Source organism: Hesperophylax consimilis, chromosome 9 (genome assembly GCF_061612785.1).
Source record: "Hesperophylax consimilis isolate HC1 chromosome 9, BYU_Hcon_1.0, whole genome shotgun sequence".
Lineage (NCBI taxonomy): Eukaryota > Metazoa > Arthropoda > Insecta > Trichoptera > Limnephilidae > Hesperophylax > Hesperophylax consimilis.
In genome coordinates, this window is record NC_142844.1 from 37850341 (window position 1) to 37868450 (window position 18110).

The following is an 18110-nucleotide window of genomic DNA, read 5'->3' on the forward strand; positions in this document are numbered from 1 at the left end:
TGTGACGCGTCCATTGTTTGCTAGATCTTGGAGAGATAGTGTACCTACTCGATACTCTTCTGGTACAGGTGTATAAATGTATACTTGTGCTATATGCCACTGCACTGGTACTGGCATTAGCCGAGGCACAGGTAACACGGAGTGAAGGGAAATATGGTAATGAATTCCTGAACATTGCATCCACCGTGTACTTAATTGTATTACCATTTAGGTATAGTTGTAGATACAACCAGATACAAACACTGATCAGCCACATTATTAGATATTAATTGGTTAAAGTGTAAATATTACAAAATTATGCCTAATATAATGCACTAAATAAATCATATAATATGTTCCCAGAAGGGTGTCTTTGACTTTCGTAATTTTTAATTCCGTTCATTCGATTTTCGTATAGTAGATTTGGGTACATTTTTTCGTAAATTCGATTTTCGTAATGTCTTTATTCCGGCACCCATATTGTTTATTTATGAACCTATAACGTTGTATTTGGGTACATTCGATTTTCGTTCGTTGGATTTCGGTACATTCGATTTTAACGTCTTTATTTTTTAGTGTATTTATGCCGGTACCCTTATTGTTCATCTATCGTTTATTTTATTTTATTTTTATTACATGATTTTCATTACCCGCCTCACTAGGAAAAGTCTGTTCTGGATATTCAATTTCCAATATGATGATCCCTTTAAGAAGAGGAACGCGTGAACCTGGTTCTTGATGAGACCAATTTTCTTGGAAGGGCGAAACATAAGAGCCGCTGGCAGTCGACAACTGAGCTTTTAAGCACAGTAACCATCCGTAAAAACGACCTATTCTCAAGCGGGAATTTTAACCGTATAAGTTTTTCTTTTGTCGGAAGGAACTAGAATGTATATTGCCTAACGTGATACAAAAGTAGAAATAGTAAGAACAGTTTAAGAATAAATTAATTGCTTAATCTTTGCCGCAGTTATGGCCAACCTTTGAACAAGTAATTATTTTTGGATCCAAAACTCTTCCGCTATATAAAAGAAAACTACACACGGAGAAAACTTACTGATATGATATAGGTACTGTTGATTTATTAAAAAAATCTGGTAAAATTATTCGTTTTCCTGTTAAAAACGGGACTGCAGGCCCATGACTAATGAATTGACTAACTAAGTATCAGTGAAAAGCGAAGGATAGCGGAACACGTTTTCATAAAAATATTGAAATTGATATTAACATACTGATATTGACGCATTCCGTTATGACATTTATTAAGAAAAGAACAAGTGCTCTCCATATATTTTGAATGAAATTTTTTTTAACAGGAAATTGACATGGTATTACTTTTTTAACAGGATCATTTTTCTCCGTGCCCCTCACACAATTCCCCAGTCGTGCATCAACCATAGCTACGCACCGGTACTGAATCGATCAAAGATGCTAGTTCTTGTGCTCTAAAGATTGCAATAAATCTTTCAAACGGACAGCCCGTTTTTGAAAGTCAAGAATTTTTCTCAAGGTACAGATTTGTACTATTGAACTAACTGCGGACCCTATACAGTACGCCCAGTTTTCGAGAGGCTAGTTTGATGTAACTCCGGGCCCCGTACAGTACGCCCAGCTTTTCACAGGCTAGCTTGATGAAACTGCGGGCCATGTACAGTACGCCCAGCTTCTGATAGGCTAGCTTGATGAAACTGCGGGCCTGGTACAGTACGCCCAGCTTCTGATAGGCTAGCTTGAAGTAACTGCGGGCCATTTACAGTACGCCTAGCTTTTGAGAGGCTAGCTTGATGTAACTCCGGGCCCCGTACAGTACGCCCAGCTTTTCACAGGCTAGCTTGATGAAACTGCGGGCCATGTACAGTACGCCCAGCTTCTGATAGGCTAGCTTGATGAAACTGCGGGCCTGGTACAGTACGCCCAGCTTCTGATAGGCTAGCTTGATGAAACTGCGGGCCTGGTACAGTACGCCCAGCTTCTGATAGGCTAGCTTGATGTAACTGCGGGCCATGTACAGTACGCCCAGCTTCTGAGAGGCTAGCTTGACTCTGGCTTCGATGGAAGTATCGCAAAACAATCCAATAATTTATTTCGTTATCTCTTAGGTGCATGTAACCATACACGACATATTATTTTGTCACGGTATTATTAACGTTACGGTGTTATTAAAGTTACGGGGTTATTATCGTTAGGATGTATTTACGTATTATTAACCCATCAGTAGTTACAGTAAATAGTTTTTCCTTTTTCTTTAAATAACAATGTACAATAACCATTAAAAAAAAAATTAAATCCCAACTTACACTTATGTAAGAAAATTTAACCAATACACATAAATACATGTACCATTTAATCATAACCACGTAAACACCTCAGCACAGGTTCTCCCAGTGAGGTGTTCAAGAAACATTTAACACCACCCACCACAGTGTCACCTACTCAAACCTACCTCACACCCAGCATAAAATATTAAAAAAAACACCATATTAAAAACAGTTCTAAATTTATGTATTATATGTATACAAATGTAAATATTTGGTAAAATAACTAAATAAGACTGATATAACATGCAGCGTAATTTTGTGCTTTGTACAAGTTTAAAGTGCAGTACAAGGTACAAGGTTTCATGTTACCATTCATTCTCATTCTAATGAATTTATGTCGATGACGTCAAAACAAACGAAAATCGTTGTCGGACAATAATAATTATTATTTCCGTATTGTACATGATGTTACGAATCAGGGGTGACCGGCTTACAAAAAAATATACATTTTTATTACTTCCTACGTATTTTTCTGACTTATTTTATTTATTTATTTTGGATGTCTTAGATTTAGTCGAGATTTTAAACAACAGTCCCTTAGGTTCCAAACCGTAAGTTCAAGAAATCTCTCAATAGATACAAAGGGTTTTCGAAATAACCTCGATGTAAAGTTACACCTGCTACGAAGGTCGATACGTTCCTAGCACACTGACACACCTTCCTAAAAACCCTTGATGTAAAGTTACACCTGCTACGAAAGTCGATACGTTTTAAGCACACTGACACACCTTCCTAAAAACCCTTGATGTAAAGTTACACCTGCTACGAAAGTCGATACGTTCTAAGCACACTGACACACCTTCCTAAAAACCCTTGATGTAAAGTTACACCTGCTACGAAGGTCGATACGTTCCTAGCACACTGACACACCTTCCTAAAAACCCTTGATGTAAAGTTACACCTGCTACGAAAGTCGATACGTTCCAAGCACACTGACACACCTTCCTAAAAACCCTTGATGTAAAGTTACACCTGCTACGAAAGTCGATACGTTCCAAGCACACTGACACACCTTCCTAAAAACCCTTGATGTAAAGTTACACCTTCTACGAAGGTCGATACTTTCGCATATTGGCAGGTTATGTAACACCTTTATGATTATCAATCTATGTTCAGCTTTTTTGAATAATTGCATATTGGTAGGTTATGTAACATATTTATTTTTATCTAAGTTCAGCTTCTTGGAATAATTGCATATTGGTAAGTTATGTAACATCTTTATGTTTATTAATCTAAGTTCAGCTTCTTTGAATAATTGCATATTGGTAGGTTATGTAACATCTCCATGTTTATTAATCTAAGTTCAGCTTCTTGGAATAATTGCATATTGGTAGGTTATGTAACATCTCTATGTTTATTAATCTAAGTTCAGCTTCTTGGAATAATTGCATATTGGTAGGTTATATAACATCTCTATGTTTATTAATCTAGGTTCAGCTTCTTTTGATAATTGCATGTTGGTAAGTTATGTAACATCTTTATGTTTATTAATCTAAGTTCAGCTTCTTGAAATAATTGCATATTGGTAGGTTATGTAACATCTCTATGTTTATTAATCTATGTTCAGCTTCTTGGAATAATTGCATATTGGTAGGTTATGTAACATCTCTATGTTTATTAATCTAAGTTCAGCTTCTTGGAATAATTGCATATTGGTAGGTTATGTAACATCTCTATGTTTATTAATCTGAGTTCAGCTTCTTGGAATAATTGCATGTTGGTAGGTAAGGTAATATCTTTATGTTAAGTAATATAAGTTCAGCTTCTTGGAATAATTACATATTGGTAGGTTATGTTTCAAGTGGCTTAATGTGGGTATTATAAATGTAATATATATTCAAGTATTGCATAAGATACTGATATTTGCACTAGCTATGGTCGTTTTATTCTCAAGAGCACTCAATATTTTCGTACCGCTCAAAGAGATAAGATGGGAGATAGTTAGTAGGTGAAGGTACATATTTCCAAGTGCAGATCGGGATTATGTAATAACAATTAATACTTGGATAATTTTAATGGCGCTATTTTTCTAAAAACGGTTTACCGGGAGTCGTATGAATACGGTTCATTAAAAAAGCTAGATCAATTGGCGGCTCGTTCATGAACGACTCCATCACTAGTTTGCACCAATGCATGATACAACAATTTAATTCTTTTGGTATCAATAATGTTATTTAAACGTTTAAGTTTACTTACAAGCTTTTGTACGTGATTTTTCCGTACTTACCGTTTTTTTTGAGTTAGATGTCTATTATAATTCTTCGGGTGATATTGATAAAAATTTTCAAAATATCGAAAAGCCTTACTGAACAAATAATTACATTAAAAACGAATAAAAATGAAATTTCATCGGACTGTCTGAACTAACTAAACCATCACGCCGTTTCTCCGCAGGGGTAGGCAGAGAGGGCGGACCGCTAAACAACTCGGTCTTGGCACACATTCCTTGCCTCATTCACATTAATACATCGTCTCATACATACTCTTCTATTATTCTGACTCTAGACATGGCCCGACTCAAGTATCTGATTCACTTGGTCGTGAAATTTCTTCCTCGGGCGTCCCCGACTGGGTGATAATGATAAAATTTTTCAAAATATCGTAAAGCCTTACTGAACAAATAATTATATTAAAAACGAATAAAAATGAAACTTTGCGGATCTCCACATTTCTCACACGATCATACATGGTTTTATTACACATACGCCTCAGGGATCTCATTTCTACTGTACTGTCTGAACTTCCATTAATTTTACGTTCAGTGACTATGACTATTGTTAATCAAGGTTGACGATGAATGACACTTCTAAAAATTGGCGTGTCTTCCCGAGCACGTGACATCACTCACAAACCGCCGAAAAACCGGCGGAACTACGAAAATAGACGTCGAACTGTATCATCCTCAGTCTGCCCCTCTCCTCTCTGCGTCCCTGTCTTAAAGTGGTCGGTGACACTTCTCTGCTTGGATCCCGGGTTCAACTTTTACGACTTTACTACGCCAATTCCGATCGTAATGTCATAATTCGTAAGCGAGATATTTTGGTTATAAATATACACGATGCGAAATTTTAAGCCACACAGTTCATATTCATTTCCAAATTAACACAGATCTTCACCATGCTTATTATTTATTTAACTAGTTCTATAAACAAATCGCATTTATAATACAAAAATATTTACCTATATAAGGTTAAGCCAAAAAAGGTTCTTATAATATATGCTGAATTTTGTTAAAGAGAAGAGTTTTATCATGCCTTTAAACTAATAAGTAGGTAAAGGGGAAAATAAGGGGAATATAGTATGTATTTATATATATATATTAATTTATTTATTATGGGTGATTACTCCACACAGGAAGCCCCGAGGAAAATAATTTCCTTCAGGGCCTATGTCATCTCTGGGTATGCTGTAAGGAGGGTCTTTTTGAGGAGAGGAAAGAGTGAACACGGGTCTAGACTCTAGTCTAGAGGAGACTCATGTTTTAGGAGGGAGGAAACACAGAGGCTGGCCAGTCGTTCCACAACCGAGCTGTCGAACTCAAGAACGAGTCGTAGACGCGACCCGTTCTCATGTGTCAAATTTAATGTCATCCGTATACATATTATGTTGGGCGTGCGTTTGGCGTGTTTCCCGATTATGCACCGGTGATCAATGATACTAGTTCCTCGGAGCATCTTACATTGTAATACCGGTAGAACAAGGACAACATACCTACCTGACGCCTGTGCTCTAAAGTTTGCAATCCGCATTATAAGATAGGGGAATCTGTTAAACGCAGAGAGTCAAGGGAATTTTCCGGTATTTTGGGGATCCAGACCAGAGGTGGCTGCCAAATTCAACAGTGGGGCGCACTTGCGATTTGTACAGGGTCAGCAGTTGTGTACTATTAAAGTATTTGCAGGCCCTGTACAGTACAGTATGCCCAGCTTCTGAGAGACATTCCAAGCGATGTTTGTCGGTTGCAGCATCTCGATTGTTTCAGAATTTCAGATAACGACAAGATGAATATGATTTTTTTTAGCATTTTTGGGTCAGTAGATACATACTTATCTAAATTTATATTATAATGGAATCCAAGGTCAGCATTCACAAAAAATAAACTGCACAAAGTATTTTTATTACTCAACACAAACAAAAATAAAAATAAGTCAACCTTGTTCATTAAAAGTTCGTATCGTGTTTCAACCGGTCCCTCAACTACTACCGAATGATTTTTGTACAACACATTTTTCCTCTTTTCAAATACATTATTACAATTATTTTTAATCGTTTTGTGCAAGAGAAAACACTTTAGTAAATATTCACGAAATTGAGAGACGGTTAATAGGCACTTATAATAGAAAAACACTTTGTATCAGTTCGATAACAATCAGAAGGAAGTATTGGAAGAAATGGAAAAAAGCCATTTACTAATAGTTATTTCGTTAATTAAAATCGATTTTTCACTCCGCGGCCATTGTTATTGATGTTAAAGTTTTAAGGCAAGTTTTTTTCTTCTATTATTTAAGCCAAATATGAACCTATGATCCTAAATAGGTTCTTAGTTTGGGTTTTTTTTTAACAAAATGACTATAAAAATGTATTATCCTCCAATTACGTAAACTGAAATACCTACATACTTGGCATTATTATCTAACTGATGCAAAGTGTTATTTTTTAAAAACAAAAATTAAAAAAAAACACAATTTAAAAAATATATAATTATAAAATTAATAGATTTATGAATGTTAACAAAAAGAACTTACCGGATCCCCACCAACGCTTGTTCCACCCATCTTTCAACCACTTGAACATGTTGATAGTTTTAATTATTGATGCATCACCTTAAAACTAGGACGACTCAAATAACTGAGTAAACTGACGTGTTTTAGGACCAACAACTATTTTTAAACATATAACATTTAGTGCTGAGGTATTAGTGTCACAAATTTCTAAATTTCATTTATAACTTGGAAGATAATGTCGGTTTTATCGTAATTTTACTAACTAATATAGGAACGCACCGGACACGCTAGTTCCGTGTGGCGCTCGATTTTGTCTGACGATCTGACAACTGTTGTTGGCTAGAGAGGGGACGGCCGCTGATCGGCATTTTTGTAACGGTAGATCGATACTACTTCAGAGCAGGCAAACAGCATTCTCGGAAGTTGATGCTTTCGTTCTTTATACAAGATATTGCATTTTTTAACGAAATTTCTTAGGCGATGATGGAATGATTTTTTGCACACAATTATGCTAACTCAACACTTTCTATGTAAAAAAAATATTTTGTCAGCATCCTCTTCGAGAGTGGGGGCAGACGAAAATTTTGATGCTCAAAAGATTTTTTTTAGTTGAACTTATAATTGAAATTTATGGTATATACATTTACCGTTGAAAAAAAATAAATTAAAAAAAAATAATTTTACACTCATTTGGCTTGCACTAAATAATATCAAATTTTAGGGCTTATGGAAATATCACTTTATTTGTTTCAATTCAAGTTCAGATATTAAATTCGATTGTTATGAAACATTATACACAGAAGCAATTTGTCTAATTATACGTTAGTAAAGGTTAAAAAAGTAAATGTCGCCCACATAGGAAATGAGCTGACAATTTGAAGAGAAAGGCAAGATTTTGATAAGAGACTAAAGTTGGATGCCAGAAAGCTCACGAAAAGAAGAGTATGTTTGAGTTCATTATATTACGGTTTTTATCGCTAGCGATTTTAGCATACGAATATGTTCGATGTTATTATTTTAAAAATCTAAGCAATATTTTTTCACATGAAAGTGCATCTGTCAAATTGGTTCAGAAAAATAATACAATTATTTTATCACACCGTCGATTACTATTTATTACAGAGTTTTAAAATGTCGATGTTTGGATATGCAACATCTCTACGAAATGAGCAGTGGCGGGAAGTGAGAGACTCGTGAGTAGGTACGCAACGCGACGCTCTACTGCCACAACTTATTTAGTATTTCGTAGTGCTCCCGTAAGTAAAATTATGCGGGCAGCCACCAGAAAATTAATTCATCTGTAAGCGGATAATTTTGTAAGTCATGTTGGTTATCATTATCATTAAAAACTCTCTTAACAGGAAAAAACTCATTAATTCCGCGAAGATAGACTCCGCATATTACTTTGAAGCTACTAACATAGTCAGCGGCTATATACCTAATAATAATAATATACATTATACATCTCCCTAATTATTTTTGTTGTTCGTAAACTGTAGTAATGCCGACTTGCTCGTTTCTTATTGAAAAATATGGATCACCCAAAAGGACGTGTTTATTTATATTTACAATTCAAATGAATGACGTGTTAAATCACCACAACACATTGTTATGAGCTGTTATCACCACAACACATTGTTATGAGCTGTTATCACCACAACACATTGTTATGAGCTGTTATCACCACAACACATTGTTATGAGCTGTTTTAACCACAACACATTGTTATGAGCTGTTATCACCACAACACATTGTTATGAGCTGTTTTAACCACAACACATTGTTATGAGCTGTTATCACCACAACACATTGTTATGAGCTGAAAATATTTTTTTTAATGTGAGACCGCACAGCCAGTGAGACTATGGCATCCCCAATCGGGGTATGTTGGGAGTCTGAAGTTAGTTAGGGAGGGAAGGAGATGGGGCAGAGAAAGGTGGAGAAGTGAAAGGTGGGGTACCTGGCTATTCAGATCTGATCACCAAACATGGCCAAAGTCATTTCAAGCAACGTTTTAATTCCGTATGGTGGTCTTACACCAGTGCGATACTGAGAGTGTCTTCAACTCTGGAACGTGCCACAAACATACTATATATTATTTTTAATGAGTAAAATTGTAAAATATCACAAATTAATCAAATGTTATTGTCTTGCTCACGCCGGGATTTGTACCTGGATCCTCCAGCTTGCTAGTCGAGAGCTTTACCTCTCGACCATCTAGGCCGGCAGATTGTTAATTCGACCTAGAATTGGCAGGTAAAAAAGAGGGTTTAAAAATATTTAATTTCATGATAAGGCGATGCAATAAGTAGTAATGCAAAATCATGTGTTTTTGGTTTCAAAATTTTGTCGCCTAGAATTGTTTCAGATGCTTTAATTAAATACTGCGAGTAGAATACATCTTGACCTTTGAAATAATCGAGTATTTTTTATATTTTTTTAGAAGTCTTTTTATAAGCCTAGAAAAAAATAATGTATAAGGCCCATGAAAACTGCTTTAAAGTTCAAAATATCCTACTTACGAACTCATTTTCGGTTATGGTTTTATTGTATAGTGTGGCGAATTAAGTTATTTATAAAATGATCGTAAAACATTTAAATATTTGTGCCTGAACATCCACAAAATAAAATAAAAGGCACTTTTTGGCCATGTTTTTTTCTTGCATAAATCAAAATAGATGGATGGAGCGGGAATTTGAGCCTTATCGCCATCTACGTAAGGAGTGTTATTGATAGCGGCTGGATTCAAAACATTGTACTACGTAGTGCATCGCCTTAAGTTAGGACGCTTTGTAAGCATAATAGTAATAATAATATTTTTGTATAATTTATATACTCGGCCTCTGTAGTGAATGGGTAAGGCTATCGACTAGCAATCCGAAGGTAGCGGATTCAAATCCCGGCGTGCATAAGTAAGTTTTATTTAAAGAATTTGTGTTATTTCACAATAAATTGGTAGAGCATCTGATTGGCAATCAGAAGGCTGCGGGTCGGAGACGGCATTTATTTTTTCTCGGATTTTTTTTTCAATTTAAATCTGTGTTTCAGGCTAATAAATAATACGTTATCCTTTGAGGTATGCCTAAAAAATCTTGTCTCTTAAACATTAGTTTGTCATTTAAAATAATCACAATGTTTGTGTATGTTTGCGACAAGTTCCAGAGCCAGCTATCGATCTTACTTATTTATTTATTTAATATCAACCGTATAAATATACCATAAAAAATAAATCAAATACAATGACATCAGAAAGTATAAAATGATCAGAAACTCTATAATGATATTAAAGTAAGAGATGCAGGTACACGCAAAACTTCTATGTAGACTTTCTAGGTTTAATTAATATTTATTGAAAATATATGATATTATAGCCTTCTTGCAGTTAAATAGATCCGCCACATCTGCTTATCTATTACTAACTAACTAACTAACCATCACGCCGTTTCCCCGCAGGGGTAGGCAGAGAGGACGGACCGCCAAACAACTCGGTCTTGGCACGCACTCCTTGCCTCATTCACATTCATACATCGTCTCATACATACTCTTCTATTGTTCTGACTCTTGATATGGCCCGACTCAAGTATCTGATTCACTTGGTCATGCCATGTCTTCCTCGGGCGTCCCCGACTTCTGCTACCATTCACATTTGCATCGTATATTCTCCTTACACTCCTTTCTTCGCTCATTCGCTCTACATGCCCAAACCATCTAAGCGTCCCTTTCTTGATCTTACTCATTACGCTTACATCAGCCTTGCACTCTTTGCGGATTTCCACATTCCTCACACGATCATACATGGTTTTACCACACATACGCCTCAGGGATCTCATTTCAACAGCATTCAATCTACTTTCATCCTTTCTTTGGCAGTTCCATGCCTCACTTCCATACATCAGGGTAGGTACCAGCACTCCATTGTGGACTGCTAACTTCGCTTCTTTGGACAATTTTTTGTTAGCGCCAACTGCGTTCAGTCCTCCATTAATGGAGTTACCTGCATTTACTCTTCTTTCAATATCTCTGTCAGCCTTCCCATCTCTCGTAAACATGCTTCCTAAATACACAAATTCATCCACCTGCTCCAAGTATTCCTCATTCACAGCTATATTGCACACTGTTTTCGTACTTTCTCTTTCAAACACCATTACTTTAGACTTACTTACATTCATCATTAACTCATTCTTCACGCATACTTCGTTCATCCTAGACACGAGAGACTGCAGATCATCCATACTATTAGCAATCAGCACCGCATCATCAGCATACAACAGGCAACATACTTTCAGATTACTCAAATTCGCGCCCAATCCCACCTCTTTCAATTCTTGCATACAATTATCCATGTATAAATTGAATAACCACGGTGACATTACGCAGCCTTGTTTAACACCTTTTGTGATATCAAACCACCCCGTAAAACCACCGTTCACCCTAACACATGCAACGCTTCCCTCATATAGAGACGCAATTGCCTGAGTCAGATTCGCATTCACTCCATACTTGGACAACACCTTCCATAGCTTTTTCCTGTCGACTCGGTCGTATGCTTTTTGTAGATCTACAAAGGCACAGAAAAGTTTCTGGTTTTTTTGCCAGAAACTTCTCGGTGAGCATACGCAATGAGAAGATCTGGTCCATGCACCCCCTTCCACTCATAAAGGCACCTTGCACATCCCATATTTTATCCCTTGTTTCCTTTCTTACCCTTTCAATCAACATTCTACCATACAGCTTGCCAACTGAACTTAGCAGGCTAATAGCCCTATGATTCCCACATTCCATACGTGACCCTTTACCTTTGTATAATGGCATGATCACTGCCCTTCTCCAATCTAAAGGCGTGTAACATTCCTTTAAACATTGGTTAAAAAGATTGCACAACCATGTGAGAATTATACGGCTACCTCCTTTAAAATATTCAGCAGCAATATTGTCGAAACCGACAGCCTTACCATTCTTCATACACTTAATTGATCTTTCTATCTCATCTATGCTAATTTCGGTAACATTCAGTCCATCATCATTCATATCTATTACTAACTTCATGTAATTTAGGTATAAGTGAGTAATTTCAATGCTCAACCCTGGTATTGATACATTTAAACATTATTTTGGAACGAGTAGCTCGCGCAAGTACATGAAATTCATTGAGGTTGAGTATATTAGGGCTGCCTATACTACCAATTACGATTTTGAACCTAAATATTAGTCGGAGAATTTTAATTATTTTAATTCTTTCATTAAATATTAAATATTTATTTATTTATTCACGTCTATTTATTAACAGAGAAGGAACAAGGAATCAGACGTGTACCTGGCTTTGCTCGGGACTATGAACAGGGCCGTTGATCGCCATGGAGGGGGCCATGGGCATACTCTAAGTTTGGGGGCCCCTTTTAAAATTTTTATCCATGGTATCTATACTACCCAATTAGGGTAGTTATGTAATGTGGGTGAAAGGATTGTAATATGTATTATTGCATTTTACAAAAACACACGAAATAAGCGCCGCAGAGGATTTTTTTACCTATTGCCGGCCTCCGTGGTCGAGGGGTAAGGCTCTTGACTCGTAAGCCGATCGCGCGTTCAAATCCTGGCATGTGCAAGTAAATTTTATTTGATTAATTTGTGTTATTTCACAATTTAATTTAGGGAACCCCTGCCGACGCACATGCTACTAGCTAATTTTTTATGAACTCTCTCCAACATTTATTAAGAAAGAAATTGAATAAAATTATGAAAACCACCATGTACAGGGTTTTTCAATAAGAGGTGATATTTTGAATAGCCCGCTATTTCGGTAGATGTTACTTTTGGAGCTGTCATTTTTTGACATTTGACAAGTAAAAACTACGCCATTAATAAAAAATAAAAGATACATGCTTCAACAACGCATTGAAATTATTAAAATTCACTTGAGTGAATCAAATGCAAATCATTTTGAGTGATGAGGCCCATTTCCACCTCGGTGGCTTCGTCAACAAGCAAAATTGTCGCATCTGGGGCTCGGAAAACCCAATAGTTATTGTTGAAAAGCCTCTCTATCCTCAACGTGTAACTGTTTGGTGCGGTTTATGGTCCGGCGGAGTCATTGGACCTTACTTTTTCGAAAATGAGGCTAAAGCAACAGTTACTGTGAATGGATTGCGCTATCGAGAGATGATTAATGATGGCCGAGTAATTATGGCCGGAATTAGATGGTATTAATCTGGACAACGTTTGCTTTCAACGAGACGGCGCTACGTGCCACACAAGCAACGAAATCATTGATTTTTTACGATTGAATATCAAAATAACACCTCTTATTGGAAAACCCGTATATCAAATTCTTTGCAGTGCGGAAAACAAAATTCAGCATTCACAATGAAGTGCTACTACAAGCCATCCCAATATAAGCACAACCCACTCTCAAATATGATTCTAAGATCCTTCATGGTGGAGACACGTTTTAAACTTCGGGCGTTCATTGTATACCGATAATAAATAATATACAACGACTTCACACCATGGGAAATCATTACTTGGGTGATGTTGACATATTCAATACCAACTTGGTAAGTTTTGTGGATCATTTAAAACATTTATTTCAACAATACTCCTAAACACATCATGTAAACCTACAAATAGCTGTAATTTTCTGTTTTTGTTTCTTGTGTTTGTATGACTTGTTGCATAGCTTTTATCAAATGTAATTTTATTCTTATTTTTTATGTTTCAAAGTATCTGTCAAATTAAAATTATACTACCAACCATGTAAAAGCCCTCTAGGCGTTAAATAAATAAATAAATTATTTATTTATTTATTTATTTTGTAAGAAACAAACAGCTTTTATATAATATGCAGTGATGGATATAAATATACAAGTAAATTGTAGTCAAGCCACAGAAGTTTCTTATGTTAAAGTGCATTAGAAATGAAGTTTTAGATTCTTAAAATTAATTTGATGTTAAAGGAAGGGGAGAGGAAGAGGAAAATAGGAAGAGGATAGGAGATACTGCCGATACATTCCATACTCTCATATTAATAATCGATCGTAAGCCTTCATATCGATATTTCTTTAGGTTATTACCAAAAATGTCAATGCTGTAAAATTTTTTATTATATTGTGCACATATGCGAGGAATTGGGGAATTTTTTCGAATGTTTGTTCTACACGAGGGTAGATAAAATAAATCAGATTGTCGGGTTGATCTAGACGGAATATGAAAATTTATTAATTTGGTAAGTTCTGGTGAGTCCAGACCATTATTTAGGATTTTAAATAATAGGATTTGATCAAAAATTAGACGTCGTGTTTGGAGGGAGTTAAAATTATGAAATTTAATGGATTCGGTATAGTTCGGTATAATACCAGGTATCAGGTATATTGTTATGTACCTTTCTAATACTTGTACAACCTTTGAACCTATTATGCTTCATTCACTATCTATTATTTGTCCGTCGCACCAATGCATATCAAAATCAACATTTTGATTGTCGCCATATCTCTTGTCTATTGTAAATTTCCATGTTTACTATTAATTGACTTTATTTACCACACTAGTTAAATACAAAATTACTATAAGATGCATTACGCTCTGTTTCAAGGCAGATTCATTCTAGATTTCAGTTTGGAAACATTTCACTTAGAGACATTTAACTCTGTAAAAACTCTACTATATAATATGTAACCATAAACAATTGTAAGACTTACAAATAAAATTATAAAACCGTGTTAAGTGTTTTCATCAATAGAATCCATAACAAAAAATTGGTGTCAGAAGTGGGATATGGTCTAAGTTAATACTACATGGAAACATTATTTCGATAATACTGTAGTATTCTTGACTGTAACAAAAGAACTCTGGATTCTACGAGTAACTTTTAATTATTTGTGACTAGTGACGTTGTTGCAAAAAAAAAAATTTTGCAAAAAGCCGAACAGCACCAAGAAGAAAGAAACAAGAAGATTCCCAAACATCCCTGGATCTTACCACAAACACAACAATTCTACACTTCACCTTCACCTTCACATCGCGGACCTGCCTTGCTGAGTATTTTTGATAAAGTACGTTGTTGCCCTTTGCTGTGCAAATAGCCGAAAATCAAGAAGATTCTACACCTTGACGTCGCACGTCGCGGACCTGCCTTGCTGAAGATGGAATGGTTTTTCATATTTTTGTAAGTTTGATTATTGTTTCATGAATTCTAAAGAATCTCATACGTAGCATTTAAAATCTCTTTTCTTATTATTAATTTACAATTATCGCTTTGTTAAAAATGACTGAACAAGAAGTATCTCTTCAATTTTTAACACAATTCATTAGTACATTTGATGGTAATACATAAACTAGCATCTAAAGCTCAAAAAGATATTATTTTTAAATATATTCAAACCAAAGTTACTGGAAAAGCTGATTTAATAACATCATGTAGAAATTTGCGTACATGGGAGGAATACAAAAGTTTTCTTGAAGAAAATTTTGCTGATTCGAAAAGTTTTCCACGACTATTATTAGAGTTGCAGACATGTAAACAAAATAGAAATGAGAGTGTTCTCAACTTTACACAAAGAATTGAAAGGTGCTATTCAAATTTAATGAGAGCTACTAAAGCAGAAACTGTTGACATCACTGAATTAATAGGAAAAAATTCTATGATTAAACAAATGGCTCTTCAAGCATTTTTAATGGGCGCTTTACCGCAGTACAGCATTATTTTGAGGGCTAGAAACCCAAAAACCTTTGAAGAAGCTTCAATATTTGCAATTAACGAAGAAAAAATGCTCAATTTTACAGAACAAAGTAATTCAAACCAAAAATTTTGCTCTATTTGTAAAAAATCAGGACATATATCTATAAATTGCTTCCACAATAAAGATAAACGTGTCAACCAAGTAAAATCATTTAGTAACTTCACTTCAAAAAATTCTCAGTGCAAAAATAATAATACTGTAAACACGCATCGAAACATCACAATAACGTGTTTCTTTTGTCAAAAACGTGGACACTACAAAAAAGATTGTTGGAAATATAAAAATTTCTTAGAAAAGAAAGCTTCGGAAAACTTCCAAGACCCTTCGTTCCCTACCGAAACGAAGAAGGTCAATACGTTACAGGTAGAATATTAAAACATTTATTATAATCTACATGAAAGATCTATTTGTGAAACAGAATTACTAATCGAACCTTCTCATATGCCTCCGAATTGTGAAACCAGAATAATGAATACGATTAACGAAATTTGGCATACTACAAATAAAGGAACGAAATGGATTTTTGTGCTCCCTAAACCAACATTGGTTACAATTAAATGTAAGAATTCTGAACCAACCGATGTTAAATTACAGAATACAGGAATATTAATTATAAAGCCAAAATGCAAACTTTACACTAGTTCAACAGTGATTGTTAATGTAGAAGACCAATATTATAATATATCAAATCAAACAGCTTCAAAATCAATAATTCCCCTGTTCAATATAACTGATGATAATTGTTGCAATATAAATCAAACACAAAATGTCAAAATAAATATTCCATTAATAATACCAAAAATATTTATTCTAGATAAAGATGATTTAATTTTAGCAAGCCAAATAAGTTAAATAAAATGTACGATGACTTGGAAAATATACCCGAAGACCATATTGTAATTAGAATTATGAAAAATAACTTTTTTTCCTATGTATTTTTAAGTTTAATAATCATTTACATTTTATATAAACTATTTAAGTGTTACACATCTAGAAGAGATCATTTTAAAGGTGATTCTCGTGTAAGATTAATAAATTACTTGAACATTTGTAAAACAAAAGACAAAAGAGAAGCAAACGTAGAAATGGAAGAAAACGTTACCGGGTCCACTGATGAATCCCTAACGCTCAGACGAAGTACAAGACTTCGAACTGATGTGAGATAATGATGGACGCCACATTATCTCATCTTAACGAGGAAGGTGTTATGTACCTTTCTAATACTTGTACAACCTTTGAACCTATTATGCTTCATTCACTATCTATTATTTGTCCGTCGCACCAATGCATATCAAAATCAACATTTTGATTGTCGCCATATCTCTTGTCTATTGTAAATTTCCATGTTTACTATTAATTGACTTTATTTACCACACTAGTTAAATACAAGATTACTATAAGATGCATTACGCTCTGTTTCAAGGCAGATTCATTCTAGATTTCAGTTTGGAAACATTTCACTTAGAGACATTTAACTCTGTAAAAACTCTACTATATAATATGTAACCATAAACAATTGTAAGACTTACAAATAAAATTATAAAACCGTGTTAAGTGTTTTCATCAATAGAATCCATAACAAAAAATTGGTGTCAGAAGTGGGATATGGTCTAAGTTAATACTACATGGAAACATTATTTCGATAATACTGTAGTATTCTTGACTGTAACAAAAGAACTCTGGATTCTACGAGTAACTTTTAATTATTTGTGACTAGTGACGTTGTTGCAAAAAAAAAAATTTTGCAAAAAGCCGAACAGCACCAAGAAGAAAGAAACAAGAAGATTCCCAAACATCCCTGGATCTTACCACAAACACAACAATTCTACACTTCACCTTCACCTTCACATCGCGGACCTGCCTTGCTGAGTATTTTTGATAAAGTACGTTGTTGCCCTTTGCTGTGCAAATAGCCGAAAATCAAGAAGATTCTACACCTTGACGTCGCACGTCGCGGACCTGCCTTGCTGAAGATGGAATGGTTTTTCACATTTTTGTAAGTTTGATTATTGTTTCATGAATTCTAAAGAATCTCATACGTAGCATTTAAAATCTCTTTTCTTATTATTAATTTACAATTATCGCTTTGTTAAAAATGACTGAACAAGAAGTATCTCTTCAATTTTTAACACAATTCATTAGTACATTTGATGGTAATACAAATAATCTTCACACATTCATTAAAAATTGTGATTATGCTTATAAACTAGCATCTAAAGCTCAAAAAGATATTATTTTTAAATATATTCAAACCAAAGTTACTGGAAAAGCTGATTTAATAACATCATGTAGAAATTTGCGTACATGGGAGGAATACAAAAGTTTTCTTGAAGAAAATTTTGCTGATTCGAAAA

General features: G+C 34.9%; 1 protein-coding gene across 1 annotated transcript in view; it reads right to left on the minus strand.

The window, feature by feature from the left end:
• LOC149421315 (lipase member H-A-like) overlaps positions 1–7321 on the minus strand; it is a 51840-nt gene extending 44519 nt beyond the window's left edge. The window contains exon 1 of the mRNA XM_089635470.1: positions 7043–7321. Coding sequence (XP_089491596.1) covers positions 7043–7091 — 49 coding nt within the window. The 5' untranslated portion in view covers positions 7092–7321. The remainder of the gene's footprint in view (positions 1–7042) is intronic.
• Positions 7322–18110: the final 10789 nt, after the last annotated feature.